A 26,885-nucleotide genomic window follows, 5' to 3' on the forward strand; every position below is an offset into this window, starting at 1 on the left:
TGCCAGTTGTGGAATCCATTGTGCCTACTTCAAAGATTAAGGAAATGTGTGCAGAGTGGTTTGAACTGCAAACCTTTATAGATGAAAATCACCCTGACACAGCTGTTGCAAGCCGTGCTTGTGACTATTTCAATGACAATGTTATGGCCCATTTTAGGAAAGTCTTGAAGAAACGGGAGGTACAGAGCTCTATGGACAGATTTGTTGTGCGACAGAGGTCCAGTGACTCTGAAGCTGGTCCTAGTGGCATTAAAAGAAGAAGGGAAGTAACCCCAGAAAAGGACTTGCTACCTCAAGTCCTAATGGAAGGGGATTCCCCTTCTAAACAGTAAGAAGATAATGCTCTCCCCTCCTCCCATCCCATCAATCATCACCAGATCTTCAATAAAAGTAAGTGTCATGTAATTGTGCATGCCTTTTTCAGTTTGTGTGTATTAAAATTAACATTTCATGTGGTAAAAAAAATTTTTTTTCATACTTTTGGGCGTCTTGCACGGATTAATTTTATTTCCATTATTTCTTATGGGGAAAATTAATTCGCATAACGATTATTTCGCATAACGATGAGCCCTCTTGCACGGATTAAAATCGTTAACCGGGGGTCCACTGTATATTGTACATTACTTACAAAAACAAATATCTGGATGATACATAATACTATGGTGTAGATAATACTCACCAGCCACAACCTGGTCAATATCTCTCTGACCAGTAGCCATAAGCTTGATCACTTCCGCAATACAACAGTCAAACTTCTCCAAAAAAAGACTCACTCCTACAGCAGCAGGCAATTCTGCATTCTTCTCTGTAGATAGCAGTTTTCTCCTAATATGTAAGAAGCAGTTTCATGGTTACAGTTAAACGTTTAACAAGTATTAAAATTTTTTTTATTATTATTATCACACTGGCCGATTCCCACCAAGGCAGGGTGGCCTGAAAAAGAAAAACTTTCACCATCATTCACTCCATCACTGTCTTGCCAGAAGGGTGCTTTACACTACAGTTTTTAAACTGCAACATTAACACCCCTCCTTCAGAGTGCAGGCACTGTACTTCCCATCTTCAGGACTCAAGTCCGGCCTGCCGGTTTCCCTGAACCCCTTCATAAATGTTACTTTGCTCACACTCCAACAGCACGTCAAGTATTAAAAACCATTCGTCTCCATTCACTCCTATCAAACACACTCACGCACGCCTGCTGGAAGTCCAAGCCCCTCGCACACAAAACCTCCTTTACCCCCTCCCTCCAACCTTTCCTAGGCCGACCCCTACCCCGCCTTCCTTCCACTACAGACTGATACACTCTTGAAGTCATTCTGTTTCGCTCCATTCTCTCTACATGCCCGAACCACCTCAACAACCCTTCCTCAGCCCTCTGGACAACAGTTTTGGTAATCCCGCACCTCCTCCTAACTTCCAAACTACGAATTCTCTGCATTATATTCACACCACACATTGGCCTCAGACATGACATCTCCACTGCCTCCAGCCTTCTCCTCGCTGCAACACTCATCACCCATGCTTCACACCCATATAAGAGCGTTGGTAAAACTATACTCTCATACATTCCCCTCTTTGCCTCCAAGGACAAAGTTCTTTGTCTCCACAGACTCCTAAGTGCACCACTCACCCTTTTCCCCTCATAAATTCTATGATTCACCTCATCCTTCATAGACCCATCTGCTGACACGTCCACTCCCAAATATCTGAATACATTCACCTCCTCCATACTCTCTCCCTCCAATCTGATATCCAATCTTTCATCACCTAATCTTTTTATCCTCATAACCTTACTCTTTCCTGTATTCACTTTTAATTTTCTTCTTTTGCACACCCTACCAAATTCATCCACCAATCTCTGCAACTTCTCTTCAGAATCTCCCAAGAGCACAGTGTCATCAGCAAAGAGCAACTGTGACAACTCCAACTTTATGTGTGATTCTTTATCTTTTAACTCCACGCCTCTTGCCAAGACCCTCGCATTTACTTCTCTTACAACCCCATCTATAAATATATTAAACAACCACGGTGACATCACACATCCTTGTCTAAGGCCTACTTTTACTGGGAAATAATTTCCCTCTTTCCTACATACTCTAACTTGAGCCTCACTATCCTCGTAAAAACTCTTCACTGCTTTCAGTAACCTACCTCCTACACCATACACCTGCAACATCTGCCACATTGCCCCCCCTATCCACCCTGTCATACACCTTTTCCAAATCCATAAATGCCACAAAGACCTCTTTAGCCTTATCTAAATACTGTTCACTTATATGTTTCACTGTAAACACCTGGTCCACACACCCCCTACCTTTCATAAAGCCTCCTTGTTCATCTGCTATCCTATTCTCCATCTTACTCTTAATTCTTTCAATAATAACTCTACCATACACTTTAGCAGGTATACTCAACAGACTTATCCCCCTATAATTTTTGCACTCTCTTTTGTCCCCTTTGCCTTTATACAAAGGAACTATGCATGCTCTCTGCCAATCCCTAGGTACCTTACCCTCTTCCATACATTTATTAAATAATTGCACCAACCACTCCAAAACTATATCCCCACCTGCTTTTAACATTTCTATCTTTATCCCATCAATCCCGGCTGCCTTACCCCCTTTCATTTTACCTACTGCCTCACGAACTTCCCCCACACTCACAACTGGCTCTTCCTCACTCCTACAAGATGTTATTCCTCCTTGGCCTATACACGAAATCACAGCTTCCCTATCTTCATCAACATTTAACAATTCCTCAAAATATTCCCTCCATCTTCCCAATACCTCTAATTCTCCATTTAATAACTCTCCTTTTCTATTTTTAACTGACAAATCCATTTGTTCTCTTGGCTTCCTTAACTTGTTAATCTCACTCCAAAACTTTTTCTTATTTTCAACAAAATTTGTTGGTAACATCTCACCCACTCTCTCATTTGCTCTCTTTTTACATTGCTTCACCACTCTCTTAACCTCTCTGTTTTTCTCCATATACTCTTCCCTCCTTGCATCACTTCTACTTTGTAAAAACTTCTCATATGCTAACTTTTTCTCCCTTACTGCTCTCTTTACATCATCATTCCACCAATCGCTCCTCTTTCCTCCCGCACCCACTTTCCTGTAACCACAAACTTCTGCTGAACACTCTAACACTACATTTTTAAACCTACCCCATACCTCTTCGACCCCATTGCCTATGCTCTCATTAGCCCATCTATCCTCCAATAGCTGTTTATATCTTACCCTAACTGCCTCCTCTTTTAGTTTATAAACCTTCACCTCTCTCTTCCCTGATGCTTCTATTCTCCTTGTACCCCATCTACTTTTTACTCTCAGTGTAGCTACAACTAAAAAGTGATCTGATATATCTGTGGCCCCTCTATAAACATGTACATCCTGAAGTCTACTCAACAGTCTTTTATCTACCAATACATAATCCAACAAACTACTGTCATTTTGCCCTACATCATATCTTGTATACTTATTTATCCTCTTTTTCTTAAAATATGTATTACCTATAACTAAACCCCTTTCTATACAAAGTTCAATCAAAGGGCTCCCATTATCATTTACACTTTGCACCCCAAACTTACCTACCACACCCTCTCTAAAAGTTTCTCCTACTTTAGCATTCAGATCCCCTACCACAATTACTCTCTCACTTGGTTCAAAGGCTCCTATACATTCACTTAACATCTCCCAAAATCTCTCTCTCTCTCCTCTACATTCCTCTCTTCTCCAGGTGCATACACGCTTATTATGACCCACTTTTCACATCCAACCTTTACTTTAATCCACATAATTCTTGAATTTACACATTCATATTCTCTTTTCTCCTTCCATAACTGATCCTTCAACATTACTGCTACCCCTTCCTTTGCTCTAACTCTCTCAGATACTCCAGATTTAATCCCATTTATTTCCCCCACCGAAACTCCCCTACCCCCTTCAGCTTTGTTTCGCTTAGGGCCAGGACATCCAACTTCTTTTCATTCATAACATCAGCAATCATCTGTTTCTTGTCATCCGTACTACATCCACGCACATTCAAGCATCCCAGTTTTATGAAGTTTTTCTTCTTCTCTTTTTTAGTAAATGTCTACAGGAGAAGGGGTTACTAGCCCATTGCTCCTGGCATTTTAGTCGCCTCATACGACACGCATGGCTTACGGAGGAAAGATTCTTTTCCACTTCCCCATGGACAATAGAAGAAATAAAGAACAAGAGCTATTTAGAAAAAGGGGAAAAACCTAGATGTATGTATATATATATATATATGCATGTGCGTGTCTGTGAAGTGTGACCAAAGTGTAAGTAGGAGTAGCAAGATATCCCTGTTATCTAGCGTGTTTATGAGACAGAAAAAGAAACCAGCAATCCTACCATCATGCAAAACAGTTACAGGTTTCTGTTTCACAGTCATCTGGCAGGACGGTAGTACTTCCCTGGGTGGTTACTGTCTACCAACCTACTACCTACAGTATTAAAATTATGCAGTAAAAATTTACAGTAATTGCAATCTGGAGTAGGTAACTCATATGAGGGTTCAAACAAGGCTTGATATTGAGGTTTAAACACACACTCCATACAGAGATTCAAAAATAAAACACTTTATGGAGGATCCATACAGTGGTTTAAACGTAAAGCACATCATAATGAATATCAAATAAGATACTTTACAGAGGTTCAATTATACAACAATATAAAAATATATACTTTTTTTTTTTCCAATGAACCCGCTGTATCCCACCAAGACAGGGTGACCTTAAAAGAAAAACGAAAAGTTTTCCTTTTTAAATTTAGTAATTCATGCAGGAGAAGGGTAACGTTACCAACCCCTTACTCCCAGTATTTTAGTTGCCTCTTACAACACATGACTTATGAAGGTAGGATTCTTCTCCACTTCCTTATGGAGATATATAAATAGAGGTTTCAACATAAGAATCCTTAAGAGATTTAAACAACAATCCATACAGAAGTTTAAATATAAGGTTCCATACAAAGATCAAAATATAAGATCATACAGAAGCTCAAACATTATGCTCCATATAGATGTTCAAACATAAGGAACCATACATAGATTCAAACATAAGACTTCAGAGATTCAAACAAGACATCATACAGAGGCTCAAACATGGCTCCTTACAGTAGTTAAAATATGAATATGAGAACAGTTCATTCATGTCAATTAAAACTTAAGAGGCCTAAGAGCTACAGCCCAGCTCCTGCTGGGTAATAACTTGTCTTTTCAATAGTTCACTACCTCACTGATAGCTGGAGGTCTTAACCTAAATTACAATTACTTGTACAAGATAACTGAAATACAAATGTATATTTTTTCTGTTACTCTCCTATAAATGTCATGCTAAAGTATATACAGTAGGGCCCCACTTATATGGCAGGTTAGGTTCCAGGCTACCGCCAGAAAGTGGACATCACCAGAAAGCAGAACGACATTTTTTTGTCCACTTATAAATTATATAAATGCCAGATAACAAGTTTACACTGTATAATGTTTGCTTACTCTTACTAGACATGTACACTATTTTTTTTTAACCAATGAATTTACAGGTTAAGAGCTGTTATACCACTGCAGCTTGTTTCAGAGTCCAGTTCTAAGTATACTACCATCTTTTCCTCTCTGGATACCACCCGTAACAGTCATTTAGCATCCAGATACCTATTTCTAGTAATTTTTACAGTTTTAAAAAATAGTGAGAATAATCTGTCAGGAAATTTTGCCAATGCCATACCTGTGCTGAAGTATCAGGTATTCATAAGAGCCCCCTTGAGCTAGAAGGTCTTGATTATTGCCCATCTTCTTGGGCATATTCATCAAAAACTGACACATAAATCCAGAATACAGATGGGCATCTGCTACCATCAGAGGGCGTAGCTTGATATCAAACTAAAAAAATAAAAAATCCAGCTTCAATCTATGAACCTAAATATACAATATATGAAAAATATTTGTCATGCAATGCTGCTTACAGGTGTTTAAAAAATTTAGATGATGAAAAAATGTTTACATATTAATATTCATATTTTCATCACCAACTGATTATCCTTTTCTTATAACATTATAACATACAAATTTGTACAGCAAAAATCAAAAATTTATAAAAATAAAGTAAAATCTATTAATGGAAATACCTTAATACCAATAACAGTCGAAGCTTCCTTAATCTCTGAGAGATCATTCAGAACATGTTTAACAGCTGCTGCAAGATTCTTACGACGATAACTTAACCCTTTGTTTTGGAGACTTGTTATAACATCTTCTAAAGGGCCTTCCATGTATAGAAATCCTTTCAGTGACTCAGCTGAAGATTTTGCAATTCCAATGTCACAAAGGAAATCAATAAAGTTTTCAACTGTCATCCGCTTGTTATTGAATTCCTGAAAGTGAAAACTTCCAAAAATTTAATAAACTGAAAGTTCAAGAATTTTTCTTCCATATAATTTATTTATTTGACTTTTCTATACTCTTACAATCCTTGCATATGAAAAATTTACTTTTTTTTTAGGTTAAATATATACTGTATTGTATTTTCATCTGTAAATGTTCATTCACTAAAAATAAAAATGCAGTGCAATATAATTTCCAAACTGTTACAATTAGATTATATAACTGTAACAAAAAGTAAATGAAACATTACATTATATTTGACTTGTATTTCAGAGCCCTAAAATCTTACCTTAAGTAGTGAAAAGACTTCTGGATACAGTTTTTCCTCAATTCCACAGTAATTAAGGATTACTTGAACTAGATCCAAGTGACCCACACAGATGTAAACATATTCACTGCTTCTTTGGATTATTTGTTGTATTATATCATGTGCAACAAGCATAACTCTTGCTGAAGATTCTGGTAGGTCTCTTTTTGAAGACACAATATCAAATGCACATTCATATGACTCTTTAGGATGGATTCCAGATACCTTATAAGCACGCTGAACACGATCAATACAGTACCTTCTCATAAACTTGATTTCATTGCGAGCAACAAATCGGGCAAAGGGATATCTTAAGTCATATTGTGCAGACACAAGCTCTCCTTTATGTGCCATGAGACACACCAAGTTCTCTTTGTCATTGTAAAATGATCCTTTAGGTATGTAGAAGGAAGTTGGTACCCATATTCCCCCATGGGCTTTAAATATTGACACAAATAGTGCCTGCAAATAATCAAAGTTCCAATAATGCCAGTACTTTGAAGAAGCTTTATGATTCATCTCAAATGTTGCTTCCAATTCTGGTCGAGCTGAGGGTTTGAATACCAAGTTAAGGATCTCTTGATATTTGGATGACCTAATATTTTGCAACCTGGTTTCAAGTGTTTCTACAAACTTCTTTTCTTCAGCTGTAGGGGGTGGCAAAAGGGATGATTTTAAGATCTCAGTAGTACTTGGTCTTAAATGTGGATCCTGATGAAGTAACCAAGAAATCAGCTCAGTACATGAGGTATTTTTCATCTTAGGAAAATCATTAGGAAATTTGATTTCTGGTTTCCTAAGATCAGAGAGAACCTTGACTCTTTCCATACCAGTTGTGAGAGGAGGATATACCATTTCAAAGAAAATGACTCCAAGGCTATAGATGTCCACTTTACTTGTATAACTAACTTTCCCTATTGCTTTGGTGATTTCAGGGGCAATATAAAATGTAGTGCCAACCTGACCTGTCAAAGCACTACTTTCTTCAACATCTCCCTTTGTAATCAGGCCCCCTGTTGTCTTTGCCTTGATAGCTGCAGTTGCAAGACCAAAATCACCAATTTTAACATGATCAGCTGAGTCAATAAATATATTTCCTGGCTTGAGATCACGATGAATAAGGCCTTGTGAATGAATGTAGTCCAAACCATTAACAATCTCTCGAAATAATCGCCACATACGGTCATAGTCTAGATGCAGGCCACTGTTATTAATTGCTTGTCTGAAAGGGATAGAAAAACACAATTACTCAATACTGAAGAAAGCAAACAATATCTACTTCGAAGAAAATCTTACTAAGGTTGAATAAGTAATTTTTTTTAACACATCAGCTGTCTCCCACCAAGGTAGCATAATCCAAAAAAGAAACTTTCACTATCATTCACACATAATCACTGTCTTTGCAGAGGTGCACAGATATGACAATTCTGATGTCACTCCAAACAGCAAACATCCCAAACCCCTCCTTTAAGGTGTAGCCATTGTACTTCCCGCCTCCAGGACTTGGTTTCCCTGAATCCCTTCACAAAATATTACCCTGCTCACACTCCAACAGCTCGTCAAGTTCCAAAAACCATTCATCTCCATTCACTCCTATCTAACATGCTTACACATGCCTGCAATATGTCCAAGCCCCTTGCACCCAAAACGAATTTTACCCCCTCCCTCCATCCTTTCCTAGGATGACCCCTGACCTATACATACATAATTTCTATGTATTAAGTATCTCTTCCTACTTTACACTATTATTATTATTATTATTATTATTCATTTTTCAACAAACCAGCCATATCCCACCGAGGCAGGGTGGCCCAAAAAGAAAAACAAGTTTCTCTTTTTAAATTTAGTAATTTATACAGGAAAAGGGGTTACTAGCCCCTTGCTCCCGGCATTTTAGTCGCCTCTTACAACATGCATGGCTTACAGGGGAAGAATTCTGTTCCACTTCCCCATGGAAATCTTCTTCTTCTTTCAACATACCAGCCGTATCCCACCGAGGCAGGGTGGCCCAAAAGAAAAAACTAAAGTTTCTCCTTTTAAATTTAGTAATATATACAGGAGAAGGGGTTACTAGCCCCTTGCTCCCAGCATTTTAGTCGCCTCTTACGACACGCATGGCTTACAGAGGAAGAATTCTGTTCCACTTCCCCATGGAGGTAAGAGAAAATAAGCAACAAGAACAAGAACTAGTAAGAAAATATTAGAAAACCCAGAGGGGTGTGTATATATATGCTTGTACATGTATGTGTAGTGTGACCTAAGTGTAAGTAGAAGTAGCAAGACGTACCTGAAATCTTGCATGTTCATGAGACAGAAAAAAGGACACCAGCAATCCTACCATCATGTAAAACAATTACAGGCTTTCATTTAACACTCACTTGGCAAGATGGTAGTACCTCCCTAGGCGGTTGCTGTCTACCAACCTCCTACCTATAATTATTATTATTATTATTATCATTATTATTATATTTTCTAACACACCAGCCAACTCCCACTAATGTAGGGTGACCCTTAAAAAAGAAACACTTTCACCAACAATCACTCCATCACTGCCCTGCCAGAAGTGCACTGACATCACAGCTCAGTTGCCCCTCCAAAATGCAATATCCCCACCCCTCCCTCAGTGTAGGCACTGTACTTCCCACCTCCAGGACTCAAGTTTGGCTAACTGTTTTCCCTGAATCCCTTAATAAATGTTACCTTGCTTATTACAAAACAGAGACTGGTAATAACTGGTGTAAAACAAGTTCAACTGTAGGCATGCATGCATACATACAACATATGGATAAAATTTAAGATATGTAATGACTGTTTAACAGTTTGCTATAATCACAAGATTAAGAATATACTCTCATGCATATTTCATGCAAAAAATTAAATACATATATACTGGTGGGGCCTTGTGTACATCCAAAATACAATTTATTTCTTTGTAAAGGTTACAGTGTGAGATTTACATTTTATAAAATGTTAAGTACAAAGAAAGCCACTAAAATGCCCAGGCATTTTGGGCAGACTAATACTAATGCTTACACACTACTTAAAACTAGACATAGCATATTAACATAAGGTGAACATATTCAGTATTTTAATGGTTGTGAGGATTACAGGTATTGAGAACAAGATTACAGCCTCTCCTCACTTAGCAATGTACTCATTTACCGACGACTCGGACTTACGACAAGCCCTCTGACCAGTATGCATACCTAAATAATGTATATTACAGCTGATTTCCTCTATTCTGTTCATTACAATATATAGTACACTACTGTATAAACATTTAAAAATATACCAGAAATGTTATAAATGGTGCAAAGGTGACCTTAAAACAATATCAAAGATGGTTGACACAAACCCACTACCATTATAGTACATGTATGCTCCTCACTTAGTGATGAATTTGTTCAGTGAGGAGAGGCTGTATACTGTTTTCCATATGTTAGTGACAATGAGAATATGATATATAGTTTTCACATATTTAGCTAATGTTGGGATATGTTAGGGAGTAAAGGTATTTTTTAATGGTAGTTTTGAAGATGCCAGCTGAGACAGTGGCTCTGGAAATTTTCGGCAGAAAGTTCCAGATTTTGGGCCCTGTTATGTACAGAGTTTTTACAGAGATTTACCTGGACATGGGATATGTCATAGACATTTCTGTGCCTAGCATTACGTCTATGGATCCTTTTGTAACTATCAAAAAAGTGAACCATACCCGCCTGTGGTATGGTTTGTTTGCAGTTGTCATTATGAATTATCAAGAAAGTGCTTCAGGTCGGGATTAATAATGTTCTGTGACTGTAGGAGGCACAGTAGTAATAGTGAATGTTTTGCACAGTGAGTAGATTTAGGTCTTTGAAGAGTGAAGGGGGAGGGGGTTGTCTAGCAGTGGACTATGTGATCATTCGTATTGCGGCCTTTTGTTGAGTTATTAGCTTATAATGATTTGCTGTTGTGGATCCCCAGGCACAAATAGTGTAAGTGAGGTAGGGGTAGATTAGTGAAAAGTATAATGTAAGTAGTGCTGTTTGTGGTACATAATAACAAAGAGAGGATGCCAACTGTTTTGGACACTTTTTTTTTTATGTGTTGGATATGGGTATTGAATTTCAAGTTGCTGTCAAGGTGCACACCCAAAAATTTTCCCCCATTATGTTTAGCAATAGTAGTAGTAGTGTTAATCATAATGTTTAGTTGGACATTATTTGCTCAGCTCCCAAACATAATGTAAAAGGTTTTGTCAATGTTAAGTGTAAGTTTCCTAGGTAGTAGGTTGGTAGACAGCAACCACCCAGGGAGGTACTACCGTCCTGCCAAGTGAGTGTAAAACAAAAGCCTGTAATTGTTTTACATGATGGTAGGATTGCTGGTGTCTTTTGTCTGTCTCATAAACATGCAAGATTTCAGGTATGTCTTGCTACTTCTACTTACACTTAGGTCACACTACACATACATGTACAATCACATACAGTGGACCCCCGCATAGTGATATTAATCCGTGCAAGAGAGCTCATTGTTATGCGAAATTATCGTTATGCGAATGAATTTTCCCCATAAGAAATACAGTGGACCCCCGGTTAACGATATTTTTTCACTCCATAAGTATGTTCAGGTGCCAGTACTGACCGAATTTATTCCCATAAGGAATATTGTGAAGTAGATTAGTCCATTTCAGACCCCCAAACATACACGTACAAACGCACTTACATAAATACACTAACATAATTGGTCGCATTCGGAGGTAATCGTTATGCGGGGGTCCACTGTAATGGAAATCAAATTAATCCGTGCAAGACACCCAAAAGTATGAAAAAAAAAAATTTACCACATGAAATATACATTTTCCTACACACAAAGAGAAGGATACATGCACAATAGTAGAGTAGTACATGCACAATATATATTGCGCATGTACTGCTCTACTAAATGAAGAATAAATGACACTTACCTTTATTGAAGATGCAGCAATGACTGATGAGACACTGTGTCCTGGGAGTGCCTTTTCCTCCTGAGTACTGTAGGTCCTGTTTGGCATTTTCTTCCAGAACAGGCCTTATCACACTGTGTATGCCACTACGATTCTTAAATCTCAAACCAACCTTTGCTGGCTTTAAATTCACCAATATGAGCACTAGTTCCAGGCATTTTTCCCTGTTCACCTGGGTGTTAGTCGATTGGTGTGGGTTGCATCCTGGGAGACAAGATTAAGGACCCCAATGGAAATAAGTTAGACAGTCTTCGATGACACTGACTTTTTTGGGTTATCCTGGGTGGTAAATCCTCTGGGGTTAATTGTTTCTTGGTATTCTCAATAAGCCACACCAACAACGGTGCTACAGCAGCAGCAGACGATGCTACAGCAGCAGCAGCAGCAGCTGACGGTGGTGCAGCAGCAGCTGTACCACCAATAGTAGCGATGGTTGATTGGGGTTTATTATACAACCTGGCCAGCTCGGAGACACGCACTCCACTTTCATACTTATCAATGATCTTTTTCTTCATCTCTATAGTAATTCTCACCCTTATTGCTGTAGGGTTGGCACTAGAAGCTTTCTTGGGGCCCAAGGTCACTTATTTTGCAGATAAAATCACCAAAAACACTGTAATAATACGAAATGTTCCGATTGTATGCTTGGATGTTACCGCGGAGGCTGGCTGGTAAACAATGCCACCGGCGGAACATGTGAGGCTGGCTAAGGGCGCACATTAGACGCGTCTCGGACGAACAGCGCTGAGCGGGTTTTTTAGCGGTATGCGAGGCAAAATCTTGGCGATAAAATGTAGCGGTATGCGGATTTAACGTTATGCAAGGCCAACGGTATACGGGGGTCCACTGTATATACACACACCCCTCTGGGTTTTCTGCTATTTTCTTTCTAGTTCTTGTTCTTGTTTATTTCCTCTTATCTCCATGGGGAAATGGAACAGAATTCTTCCTCCGGAAGTCATGCGTGTCGTAAGAGGTGACTGAAATGCCGGGAGCAAGGGGCTAGTAACCCCTTCTCCTGTATATATTACTAAATTTGAATGGAGAAACTTTCGTTTTTCCTTTTGGGCCACCCCACCTCGGTGGGATACGGCTGGTACGTTGAAAGAAGAAGTGTAAGTTTATTGGTAGTCATCCAGGCAGATATTTTTAAGAGCTCTTCATTAACAATGTTGTTGAGTAATGCTGGGCTTGGGTGGGAGATGACAAAAGTTGTCATCAACAAAGAGAATAGGTCTAAGTTGTTGCAATACATTTGGAAGGTCATTGATGTATAAAAGGAAAAGTAAGGGGCCAAGGATGCTTCCCTGTGGAACGGCAATGTCCAGAGGCCTTGATGAGGAGGTTGTGTCGTAATAGAGATGTATTGCTGTTTGTTAGTAAGGTAAGACTTTATATATGCAAGTGCATGGCCTCCGATACTGATCCTAGAACTCGATAAATCATCCTAGTGGATATTCATTTTTTCAAGTGCTGTGTAAAGCAGGTCTAGCATTTTTATAATTGCATCATTTGTGCTTTTGTTGCTCCTGAAGCCAAACTGGCGGGGATTGAGAATGCTTTGCGATGTTGTAAAGGAGAATAATCTCTTGTGCATGAGTTTCTCAAAGATTTTGGATAGCAAAGGCAAGTCTGATATTGGTCTATAGCTGTTTACATCCATTGGGTCTCTACCTTTGTATACTGGAGTAACTCTTGCTATCTTGAGTAATGCTGGGAAAGTGCTGGTTTCAAGTGATTTGTTAAAAAGTAATGTAATGGTGGTAAGAGGACATGAGCCCCTCGTTTGTACAATAGTGGTGGAATGTGAGCTATATTTCCTTATTTATTTTCTAATGAAATAATAATCAGGGTGACTTCATTAGGCTCGATTGGAACAAGATAGAGGGATGTTGGGAAGTTACCATCTAAGTAATCACTCACTTGGGTATTAGTGCCTAGAATCTTACTTGTCAGACTTGATCCTATGGTTGAGAAGTCATTTATCTTATTAGCTGTTTCAAATGGCTGAAGTTGTGGTTCGTTTGGTTTAGTTAGGACAATATCTCTAGTTCTGTTCAGCTTTGGGTGCCCAGGACCTGAGAGAGTGTCTTCCAGGTCTTTTTTATATCTCCTCTGATTTCAGTGAATCTATTTGAACAATACAGTTGCTTGGACTTTCTTATTAGTTTGGTGAGGACTAAAGTATAGTATTTACCAAGTTCTTTAGTTATTAAGCCCCCATCTTGCAAAACACATCTGTGAGCAAGGCAGTGTATCATTCATTTCCAGGTGAGAAAGGTTTACTAATGCCAGTATAACACCTTACTTTTCTGTAACTGTATACCTAGACTATATATGAAAGACTGAGACTGTAGCAGTATTGTAACTAATATACTGAAAGCAAAATATGTAAATGAAAAAGGTTAAGAACTAAAAGTAAATTAATACAGTGGCATTCAAATCAGATCAAGTATATACTTGCAACATGACAAGGTATATACGTAATATACACATAAATGTAGGTACAGTGGACCCCCGCATAACGATCAGCTCCCAACTCGACCAACTATTTAAGTGTATTTTTGTAAGTGCTGTTGTAGGTGTATTTTTGGGGGTCTGAAACGGACTAATCTAATTCACAATATTTCTTATGGGAACAAATTCGGTCTATAACGGCACCCAAACAGACTTCTGGATTGAAATAATATCGTTATGCGGGGGTCCACTGTAGTAGGTTGGTAGACAGCAACCGCCCAGGGAGGTACTACCGTCCTGCCAAGTGAGTGTAAAATGAAAGCCTGTAATTGTTTTACATGATGGTAGGATTGCTGGTGTCCTTTTTTCTGTCTCATAAACATGCAAGGTTTCAGGTACGTGTTGCTACTTCTACTTACACCTAGGTCACACTACACATACATGTACAAGCATATATATACACATACCCCTCTGGGGTTTTCTGCTATTTTCTTTCTAGTTCTTGTTCTTGTTTATTTCCTCTTATCTCCATGGGGAAGTGGAACAGAATTCTTCCTCCGTAAGCCGTGCATGTTGTAAGAGGCGACTAAAATGCCGGGAGCAAGAGACTAGTAACCCCTTCTCCCGTATAAAATTACTAAATTTGAAAAGAGAAACTTTTGTTTTTCTTTTTGGGCCACCCTGCCTTGGTGGGATACGGCCAGTTTGTTGAAAAAAAAAATATATATAAATAAATGTATACCACAGTTTAGTAGTTACAAGACATTATGCCAGTGTTCTTGAAAATTTATCATATACCTACATAAATAATCATATGACATTAAGTCCAAACCTAAGTGACTCTGGTCACCTTTATTAAAATAATTAAAAATCCCATCGGAAACATTTGGATAAATATGTACCTTAAAGTATTATTCTCACAAAGTTGCATCTGGATATAGAGGAACTGCAACTTTTTCTGTTTGGTAGAGGGAGCCACCATGTGTTCTGCATCATTATTGTCAAAAACACTGTCAGTCTGATCTTCTATACACTGTGTCTTATAAAATTCGATGTCATCTGAATCTTCATCCTCTTCCTTCATCAATGGCCTGAAGTATTTTTCAAAATTATTAAATAGTAAGCAAACAAGTACATAGTAAATAAAAAAATTGGTACAATAATGTATTAATATGTTTTTTCTATTATTATTTATTATCACACTGGCCGATTCCCACCAAGGCAGGGTGGCCCGAAAAAGAAAAACTTTCACCATCATTCACTCCATCACTGTCTTGCCAGAAGGGTGCTTTACACTACAGTTTTTAAACTGCAACATTAACACCCCTCCTTCAGAGTGCAGGCACTGTACTTCCCATCTCCAGGACTCAAGTCCGGCCTGCCGGTTTCCCTGAACCCCTTCATAAATGTTACTTTGCTCACACTCCAACAGCACATCAAGTATTAAAAACCATTTGTCTCCATTCACTCCTATCAAACACGCTCACGCATGCCTGCTGGAAGTCCAAGCCCCTCGCAAACAAAACCTCCTTTACCCCCTCCCTCCAACCTTTCCTAGGCCGACCCCTACCCCGCCTTCCTTCCACTACAGACTGATACACTCTTGAAGTCATTCTGTTTCGCTCCATTCTCTCTACATGTCCGAACCACCTCAACAACCCTTCCTCAGCCCTCTGGACAACAGTTTTGGTAATCCCGCACCTCCTCCTAACTTCCAAACTACGAATTCTCTGCATTATATTCACACCACACATTGCCCTCAGACATGACATCTCCACTGCCTCCAGCCTTCTCCTCGCTGCAACATTCATCACCCATGCTTCACACCCATATAAGAGCATTGGTAAAACTGTACTCTCATACATTCCCCTCTTTGCCTCCAAGGACAAAGTTCTTTGTCTCCACAGACTCCTAAGTGCACCACTCACCCTTTTCCCCTCATCAATTCTATGATTCACCTCATCTTTCATAGACCCATCCGCTGACATGTCCACTCCCAAATATCTGAATACATTCACCTCCTCCATACTCTCTCCCTCCAATCTGAAATCCAATCTTTCATCACCTAATCTTTTTGTTATCCTCATAACCTTACTCTTTCCTGTATTCACTTTTAATTTTCTTCTTTTGCATACCCTACCAAATTCATCCACCAATCTCTGCAACTTCTCTTCAGAATCTCCCAAGATCACAGTGTCATCAGCAAAGAGCAACTGTGACAACTCCCACTTTATGTGTGATTCTTTATCTTTTAACTCCATGCCTCTTGCCAAGACCCTCGCATTTACTTCTCTTACAACCCCATCTGTAAATATATTAAACAACCATGGTGACATCACACATCCTTGTCTAAGGCCTACTTTTACTGGGAAATAATTTCTCTCTTTCCTACATACTCTAACTTGAGCCTCACTATCCTCGTAAAAACTCTTCACTGCTTTCAGTAACCTACCTCCTATACAATACACCTGCAACATCTGCCACATTGTCCCCTATCCACCCTGTCATACGCCTTTTCCAAATCCATAAATGCCACAAAGACCTCTTTAGCCTTATCTAAATACTGTTCACTTATATGTTTCACTGTAAACACCTGGTCCACACACCCCCTACCTTTCCTAAAGCCTCCTTGTTCATCTGCTATCCTATTCTCCATCTTACTCTTAATTCTTTCAATAATAACTCTACCATACACTTTACCAGGTATACTCAACAGACTTATCCCCCTATAATTTTTGCACTCTCTTTTGTCCCCTTTGCCTTTATACAAAGGAACTATGCATGCTCTCTGCCAATCCCTAGGTACCTTACCCTCATTCATACATTTATTAAATAATTGCACCAACCACTCCAAAACTATATCCCCACCTGCTTTTAACATTTCTATCTTTATCCCATCAATCCCGGCTGCCTTACCCCCTTTCATTTTATCTACTGCCTCACGAACTTCCCCCACACTCACAACTGGCTCTTCCTCACTCCTACAAGATGTTATTCCTCCTTGCCCTATACACGAAATCACAGCTTCCTTATCTTCGTCAACATTTAACAATTCCTCAAAATATTCCCTCCATCTTCCCAATACCTCTAACTCTCCATTTAATAACTCTCCTCTCCTATTTTTAACTGACAAATCCATTTGTTCTCTAGGCTTCCTTAACTTGTTAATCTCACTCCAAAACTGTTTCTTATTCTCAACAAAATTTGTTGATAACATCTCACCCACTCTCTCATTTGCTCTCTTTTTACATTGCTTCACTACTCTCTTAACCTCTCTCTTTTTCTCCATATACTCTTCCCTCCTTGTATCACTTCTACTTTGTAAAAACTTCTCATATGCTAACTTTTTCTCCCTTACTACTCTCTTTACATATCATTCCACCAGTCGCTCCTCTTTCCTCCCGCACCCACTTTCCTGTAACCACAAACTTCTGCTAAACACTCTAACATTACATTTTTAAACCTACCCCATACCTCTTCGACCTCATTGCCTATGCTCTCATTAGCCCATCTATCCTCCAATAGCTGTTTATATCTTACCCTAACTGCCTCCTCTTTTAGTTTATAAACCTTCACCTCTCTCTTCCCTGATGCTTCTATTCTCCTTGTATCCCATCTACCTTTTACTCTCAGTGTAGCTACAACTAGAAAGTGATCTGATATATCTGTGGCCCCTCTATAAACATGTACATCCTGAAGTCTACTCAACAGTCTTTTATCTACCAATACATAATCCAACAAACTACTGTCATTTCGCCCTATATCATATCTTGTATACTTATTTATCCTCTTTTTCTTAAAATATGTATTACCTATAACTAAACCCCTTTCTATACAAAGTTCAATCAAAGGGCTCCCATTATCATTTACACCTGGCACCCCAAACTTACCTACCACACCCTCTCTAAAAGTTTCTCCTACTTTAGCATTCAGGTCCCCTACCACAATTACTCTCTCACTTGGTTCAAAGGCTCCTATACATTCGCTTAACATCTCCCAAAATCTCTCTCCTCTACATTCCTCTCTTCTCCAGGTGCATACACGCTTATTATGACCCACTTTTCGCATCCAACCTTTACTTTAATCCACATAATTCTTGAATTTACACATTAATATTCTCTTTTGGTTAAAATTTTGCATAATAATATTTATTGACTACACTCCAAGAGATATCCTATTATTGATGGAATAAAATACTGACAAGTTGATGAATAAGACATTTGTAATACTTGATTACCAATGTTTTAACTTACATACCTGAGACTACCCATTAGCCAGTCATCATCATCATCCTCACTCTCTTCAACAAAGTCTGTTGATGTGGTGAAGCCAGGATGATTTGAAGTGGTATTAAATATGATACTCCATTCAGATTCATCTTGCTGACCTAAAACAATATTAAAAGTAAATTTTCATTTCATTATAAATATTTAGGAGATTTATGTAGCACCTACAGAAAATTAATTGCCTATTCCCTTGGAAAATAACTACAAATGCATTTAGTACTTAAGTTATTAGTGAATGTTTTCGGATATTTGGGAGTTGACGTGTCAGCGGATGGATGTATGAAGGATGAGGTTAACCACAGAATTGATGAAGGAGAAAAGGTGAGTGGTGCATTGAGGTATATGTGGAGACAAAAAACATTATCTATGGAGGCAAAGAAGGGAATGTATGAAAGTAAAGTGGTACCAACACTCTTATATGGGTGTGAAGCTTGGGTTGTAAATGCTGCAGCAAGGAGGTGGTTGGAGGCAGTGGAGATGTCCTGTCTAAGAGCAATGTATGGTAAGTAAGTAAGTAAGTAAGTTTATTCAGGTATACACGAATACAGTTACATAGAATTATCATACATAGCAGCATATGTGTAGAGAACCTAGGATAACCCAAAAAAGTCAGACAGAGTGGCTTATTTCCATTGGGGTCCATTGGTGTAAATATTATGAAGAGAATTTGGAGTGTGGAAATTAGAAGGTGTGGAGTTAATAAAAGTATTAGTCAGAGGGCTGAAGAGGGGATGTTGAGGTGGTTTGGTCATTTAGAGAGAATGAATCTAAGTAGAATGACATGGAGAGTGTATAAATCTGTAGGGGAAGGAAGGCGGAGTAGGGGTCATCCTCGAAAGGGTTGGAGAGAAGTGGTAAAGGAGGTTTTTTGGGCGAGGGCTTGGACTTCCAGCAAGCATGAGTGAGCGTGTTAGATAGGAGTGAATGGAGACAAATGGTATTTGGGACCCAACAAGCTGTTGGAGTGTGAGCAGGGTAATATTTATTGAAGGGATTCAGGGAAACAGGTTATTTTTATATAGCCGGACTTGAGTACTGGAAATGTGAAGTACAATGCCTGCACTTTAAAGGAGGGGTTTGGGATATTGGCAGTTTGAGGGATATGTGTGTATCCCGGGCCAGAAGTACCGGCGAATCAACATGAATGAATGAATATGTTGTGCATATTTATACGTATATGCTTCTAAACTGTTGTGTTCTGAGCACCTCTGCAAAAACAGTGATTATGTATGAGTGAGGTGAAAGTGTTGAATGATGATGAAAGTATTTTCTTTTTGGGGATTTTCTTTCTTTTTGGGCCACCCTGCCTCGGTGGGAGATAGCTAACTTGTTAAAAAAAAAAAAAACCTACTTGATTTTGACACATCTGATCACAAATTACAAGTTTCTTACTGATAAATATTAATAAATCAATTAAGTTTTATTGAAAATGCATTGTATACATGGAATCAATCATTTTAAATTGGAGTATATCAACATGCAATTAGTCCCTCTTGATTCTATTCTTTCTCCATGGGGAAGTGGAACAGAATTCTTCCTCTGTAAGCTATGCGTGTCATAAGAGATGAAGTGCCAGGAGCAAGGGGCTAGTAACCCCTTCTCCTGCATATATTACTAAATTTAAAAAGAGAAGCTTTTGTTTTTCTTTTTGGGCCACCCTGCCTTGGTGGGATACAGCCAGTCTGTTGAAAGAAGAAGATTCTGTTCTTACTTTTATCTCATCCAAATGGTTTTTCTTCTCATTGGTTGAGTGGTTGGATAACTACTACCTAATTCTTACATTTTTTAACACACTGGCTATCTGCCCCCATTCACTCCTATCGAACACGCTCATGCACGCCTGCTGGAAGTCCAAGCCCCTCACCCACAAAACCTCCCTTACCCTTTCCTTCCAACCTTTTCGAGGACGACCCCTACCCCGCCTTCCTTCCCCTACAGATTTATACGCTCTCCATGTCATTCTGCTTTGATCCTTTCTCTCTAAATGACCAAACCACCTCAACAACCCCTCTTCAGCCCTCTAATACTTTTATTAACTCCACACCTTCTTGTAATTTCCACACTCTGAATTTTCTGCATAATATTTACACTACACATTGCCCTTAGACAGGACATCTCCACTCCCTCCAACCGCCTCCTCGCTGCTGCATTCACAACCCAAGCTTCACACCCATATAGGAGTGTTGGTACTATTATACTTTCATACATTCCCTTCTTTGCCTCCATAGACAGCATTTTCTGTCTCCACATATACCTCAATGCACCTTTAATATACCTTTGAAGAATTTCGAGAGTATATCTATGGAAGAGGGTAAGGTACCTAGGGATTGGCAGAGAGCATGCATAGTTCCTTTGTATAAAGGCAAAGGGGACAAAAGAGAGTGCAAAAATTATAGGGAGATAAATCTGTTGAGTATACCTGGTAAAGTGTATGGTAGAGTTATTATTGAAAGAATTAAGAGTAAGACGGAGAATAGGATAGCAGATGAACAAGGAGGCTTTAGGAAAGGTAGGGGGTGTGTGGACCAGGTGTTTACAGTGAAACATATAAGTGAACAGTATTTAGATAAGGCTAAAGAGGTCTTTGTGGCATTTATGGATTTGGAAAAGGCGTATGACAGGGTGGATAGGGGGGCAATGTGGCAGATGTTGCAGGTGTATGGTATAGGAGGTAGGTTACTGAAAGCAGTGAAGAGTTTTTACGAGGATAGTGAGGCTCAAGTTAGAGTATGTAGGAAAGAGGGAAATTATTTCCCAGTAAAAGTAGGCCTTAGACAAGGATGTGTGATGTCACCGTGGTTGTTTAATATATTTATAGATGGAGTTGTAAGAGAAGTAAATGCGAGGGTCTTGGCAAGAGGCGTGGAGTTAAAAGATAAAGAATCACACATAAAGTGGGAGTTGTCACAGTTGCTCTTTGCTGATGACACTGTGCTCTTGGGATATTCTGAAGAGAAGCTGCAGAGATTGGTGGATGAATTTGGTAGGGTATGCAAAAGAAGAAAATTAAAAGTGAATACAGGAAAGAGTAAGGTTATGAGGATAACAAAAAGGTTAGGTGATGAAAGATTGGATATCAGATTGGAAGGAGAGAGTATGGAGGAGGTGAGTGTATTCAGATATTTGGGAGTGGACGTGTCAGCGGATGGGTCTATGAAAGATGAGGTGAATCATAGAATTGATGAGGGGAAAAGGGTGAGTGGTGCACTTAGGAGTCTGTGGAGACAAAGAACTTTGCCCTTGGAGGCAAAGAGGGGAATGTATGAGAGTATAGTTTTACCAACGCTCTTATATGGGTATGAAGTATGGGTGATGAATGTTGCAGCGAGGAGAAGGCTGGAGGCAGTGGAGATGTCATGTCTGAAGGCAATGTGTGGTGTGAATATAATGCAGAGAATTCGTAGTTTGGAAGTTAGGAGGAGGTGCGGGATTACCAAAACTGTTGTCCAGAGGGCTGAGGAAGGGTTGTTGAGGTGGTTCGAACATGTAGAGAGAATGGAGCGAAACAGAATGACTTCAAGAGTGTATCAGTCTGTAGTGGAAGGAAGGCGGGGTAGGGGTCGGCCTAGGAAAGGTTGGAGGGAGGGGGTAAAGGAGGTTTTGTGTGCGAGGGGCTTGGACTTCCAGCAGGCATGCGTGAGCGTGTTTGATAGGAGTGAATGGAGACAAATGGTTTTTAATACTTGACGTGCTGTTGGAGTGTGAGCAAAGTAACATTTATGAAGGGGTTCAGGGAAACCGGCAGGCCGGACTTGAGTCCTGGAGATGGGAAGTACAGTGCCTGCACTCTGAAGGAGGGGTGTTAATGTTGCAGTTTAAAAACTGTAGTGTAAAGCACCCTTCTGGCAAGACAGTGATGAAGTGAATGATGGTGAAAGTTTTTCTTTTTCGGGCCACCCTGCCTTGGTGAGAATCAGCCAGTGTGATAATAAAAAAAAAAAAAATCTACTCTCTGAGCCCGGCCATGGGCCAGGCTAGTCTGGTGCTCGCCTGGTCAACCAGGCTGTTGCTGCTGGAGGCCCGCTGCCCCACATATCCATCACAGCCTGGTTGATCTGGCACCTGGTGAAGATACTTGTCTAGTTTCCTCTTGAAGGCTTCAACACTTGTTCCAGCAGTGTTTCTGATATCTTCTGGTAAGATGTTGAACATTAAAATGGTATAAAATACCGACAGGTTGTTAGGTAAGACACATATGCAACAGTTAGGTATCTTTATTTCGAAACGTTTCGCCTACACAGTAGGCTTCTTCAGTCGAGTACAGAAAAGTTGATAGAAGCAGAAGATACTTGAAGACGATGTAATCAGTCCATCACCCTTAAAGTTTTGAGGTGGTCAGTCCCTCAGTCTGGAGAAGAGCATTGTTCCAGACTGAGGGACTGACCACCTCAAAACTTTAAGGGTGATGGACTGATTACATCGTCTTCAAGTATCTTCTGCTTCTATCAACTTTTTTGTACTCGACTGAAGAAGCCTACTGTGTAGGCGAAACGTTTCGAAATAAAGATACCTAACTGTTGCATATGGTAAGATGTTGAAAAGTCTGGGACCCCAGATGTTGATACAGTGTTCCCTTATTGTCCCCACTGCACCCCTGCTCCTCACTGGGTTTATTTTACACTTTCTCCCATATCTCTCACTCCAGTATGTTGTTATGGCAGTGTGCAGATTTGGGACCAAGCCCTCGAGCACCTTCCAGGTATATATTATCATGTACCTCTCTCTCCTCTGGTCCAATGAGTACATATTCAAGACTTGCAGGCGTTCCCAGTAGTTCAGGTGCTTTACTGGCTCAATGTGAGCCATAAACAATCTCTGTATTTGTTCCAGCTCCGATATATCTCCTGCCCTGAACGGGGCTGTCACCACTGAGCAATATTCTAAGTGAGGGAGCATTAGCAATTTGAAGAGTGTCACCATCGGCATTGTTTCCCTTGTTTTGAAAGTTCTCAATACCCACCCAGTCATCTTCCTGGCTGTCGTGATCTTTGTCTTGTTATGGTGTTTAAAAGAAAGGTCCACTGACATAATTATTCCTAGGTCTTTTATGTGTTCCTTACGTTCTATTTGGTGACCCTCTTGAGTTTTGTATATAGTGCTCCTTTTGAGTTCTTCATTCTTTCCATACCTAAGCAGCTGGAACTTATCACCATTGAACGTCATGTTGTTTTCCACTGCCCACTGGAAAACCCTGTTTATGTCTTCCTGAACTTTTTCAGTGTCCTCTACCGTACTGACTTTCATGCTTATTTTAGTGTCATCTGCAAATGATGATACAAAAGTGTGCCGGGTGTTTTTGTCTATGTCTGCTATGAGGATGAGGAACAGCAGAGGTGCCTGGACAGTGCCTTGGGGCACTGAGCTTTTGACTCACCTTTTTTTCCTCATCAATTCTATGATTAACCTCATCCTTCATAAATCCATCCGCCGACACGTCAACTCCCAAGTATCTGAAAACATTCACTTCTTCCATACTCCTCCTCCCCAATTTGATATCCAATTTTTCTTTATCTAAATCATTTGATACCCTCATCACCTTACTCTTTTCTATGTTCACTTTCAACTTTCTACCTTTACACACACTCCCAGACTCATCCACTAACCTTTGCAATTTTTCTTTAGAATCTCCCATAAGCACAGTATCATCAGCAAAAAGTAACTGTGTCAATGATAGGAATAACTGAAGAAAATTATTATGAAGGCATAGGCAGTAACAATTATGTCATAAATTTGGTTGTCTCCGATTAGTCTTCCTGGTTGCCCCCTAGTACAGCTCAAATGATTAGTCTTAAGGAGGTACCTACTATACCTGATCTGGCTCCAAAGATAAAATATAAGGTTCGAATGTCTTTATGATTTGTTGAAAAAATTATTTAGCAGGTAAAACATTTAGCAGGTAACTACTGCACTGGAACAAGAAACAAATAATCTACAGGATTTGATGTGGTGTTGGAGTGCTAATAAAGTAATAATGTATCTAGCTTTGGGATGCAAAGTGCCATATTTTGAAAAAAGAATGGGATGCTTTGGTTTAAAGTGCTTTTTTCCATGGATCACCCTGCCTTGGTGTCAAATGACCAATTACTTTCTTACTTTCTTTCCTAGTTGGTAATTACGTACTTTGTTATAACTAACCTGACTGTTCATGCCGCTCTTCATTGGACTTGGTTAAACTTTCACTAGAACTTGAGGGATGCACTTGTGAGCCAGCAGAGATTTCTATGCCTGGTGAAGCTGTTGAATCAGTTTCTTCATCTTTTACACTTGGGCACTCTTCAACATCCTGTAGGCAGCCATCAGTAATTCTTCTTCTTCTTCTTTCAACAAACCAGCCGCATCCCACCAAGGCAGGGTGGCCCAAAAGGAAAAATGAAAGTTTCTCCTTTCAACCCCTTGACTGTCACAACCCCAAATCCCGAGGTGTCTCCTTGTGTCGCAAAAACTTGAAAAAAACAAAAAAAAATAAATTCTTATGAAATGATAATTTTTTCCCGATGGTAATGACACCAAAAGTACGAAATTTGATGAAAAACTTACGGAATTACGCTCTTGCAAAGTTAGCGACCTCAGCGATATTAACGAATCGGCAATTTCGCCCACTTTGAGCCCTATTTTCAGCTAATTCCATTGTTCCAATCGACAAAACTTTTAACTATTTCTTTAGAACTCCATTTGTTCTATCGATTGAGTACAAGAAACTGCCCATTTACAGATTTCAACTAGCCAATAAAGTGGTCAGAAATTTGCAATTTGGCCAATTTCAAGCAAATTAACCCTTTCAGGGTCCGTCCCGTAGATCTACGGCTTTTCGGTGAGTGTCCAAACCATAGATCTACGTCAAAATTCTAGCGCCATCAAATTTAGCGCGAAAGCGCTCATAGGCCTACATATGAGAGAATGGGTCTGCGCGGTGGGTGTGCGCCATAAACAAAAAATCTAGGCGCCTGCATAGCATTGTGGGAACGCCGGCTCAGTCACCCTTGTTCACCATGTCTCGTCGCAAGTCAGCTCTCACTCCCCGGAAAATTGGGACTCTCCTCTTCCTGTCTGATAGTTCTGACACTGATGGAAGTGGAAATGAAGACGAATTCTACGGCTTTGATGAGTTAGTGACCGAAAATAATGACCAGGATATCGATAATAGTGCAGAAAACCCCGACGATCCTCGACCTTCTACCTCTGGTGTGGGCACTCGTGACTCACGGTCGGTTGTTCCTAAACATAAGAGAAAACTAATATTTTCCCGTGGTCTGGCCTCTGACTTCAGTAATGACGATGATTCTGACGTGGATTGTGATTTTATTGCGCTCGACGATCATTCGAGTAGTGATAGTGAGGAAACATATTCACCAGTGAAGCGTCGGTATGTGCGCCGCCGCATGCGCTCGGGTAGTGTACCCTATGCTATGCCCAGGGGACGGAGTACATCCCGTAGTACATCCCGGAGTACATCCCGTGGCCCTACACCCGTTTTAGGTAGTGATAGTGAGGATGATGTGGCTACACTTGGCATGGATGGGCCACAGACATCAGTGGATGGTGTTAGTGGGGCTGGTGGTGGTAGTGGCACCGCCATGCGTGACTCGCTGTGCCACGCGGGAACCCACGCTGCTGACTCGTCAGTTCAAGGACAAAGCGGAGCGTCACCCACCAGCCCGCCACAACCACCCGTACAACCAGCCTATGATGTCCAGTATCCACCAGCAAACCGTATCTGGGATTGGCAGCAAAATCCCAATTTTGTTCCCAGCCCTCACCACTTTGATGACTCGCAAAGTGGAATTCTACCTACCTGTCCCCTTGGAACCACGGCCAATGAACTGGAATTCTTTGAATTATTCTTTGACCAGCCATTGATGGAAACTATTGTCAGGGAAAGTAATAAGTATTTTCAGTACACCATGGCAAATACGATCTTATCACCACAGTCAAGACTACACAGGTGGAAAGAGACGACTGTTGCAGAAATGTATTTGCTTTTTGCAACAATAATGCTTATGCCTCACGTCTATAAGCATAATATAAAAGCATACTGGTCCACAGATCGGCTAATTTGTACCCCATCCTTCAGTGAAATAATACCAGTGAACAGGTTTATCTTACTCTTACGTATGTTGCACTTCTCTGACAAAACCAGGCCTGACAGAAGTGACAGGTTATACAAGATTAGAAATGTTTTCATGTATCTCAAACAAAAGTTCAGGATATACTTTTATCCATTCAAGAATCTTGTAATTGACGAGTCTTTGATTTTGTTCAAAGGTAGACTGTCATTCAAGCAGTATATACCGAGCAAGAGGAACCGCTTTGGTATAAAATTGTTTGTACTCTGTGATTGTGACAGTGGCCTGGTGTTGGATATTGTTGTATACACGGGTAGTAAAACATTGAAAGATACCAAGATGTTATTGGGTATATCAGGTGACGTAGTGAGAAACATGAT

The 26,885-nt window shown here is 39.9% G+C and overlaps 1 protein-coding gene across 1 annotated transcript in view; it reads right to left on the reverse strand.

The window, feature by feature from the left end:
• The window catches only part of Gcn2 (eukaryotic translation initiation factor 2 alpha kinase Gcn2), a 137,156-nt gene that overhangs the window by 25,808 nt on the left and 84,463 nt on the right, over nt 1-26,885 (reverse strand). The window contains exons 11-17 of the mRNA XM_070083192.1: nt 24,578-24,725; nt 18,414-18,543; nt 15,059-15,247; nt 6,698-7,937; nt 6,153-6,398; nt 5,753-5,907; nt 680-825 (exon numbers count right to left, since the gene is read on the reverse strand). Of these exons, the coding sequence (XP_069939293.1) occupies nt 680-825; nt 5,753-5,907; nt 6,153-6,398; nt 6,698-7,937; nt 15,059-15,247; nt 18,414-18,543; nt 24,578-24,725 (2,254 nt within the window). The remainder of the gene's footprint in view (nt 1-679; nt 826-5,752; nt 5,908-6,152; nt 6,399-6,697; nt 7,938-15,058; nt 15,248-18,413; nt 18,544-24,577; nt 24,726-26,885) is intronic.

This window comes from Cherax quadricarinatus, chromosome 9, assembly GCF_038502225.1.
Source record: "Cherax quadricarinatus isolate ZL_2023a chromosome 9, ASM3850222v1, whole genome shotgun sequence".
NCBI classification, from domain to species: Eukaryota; Metazoa; Arthropoda; class Malacostraca; order Decapoda; family Parastacidae; genus Cherax; species Cherax quadricarinatus.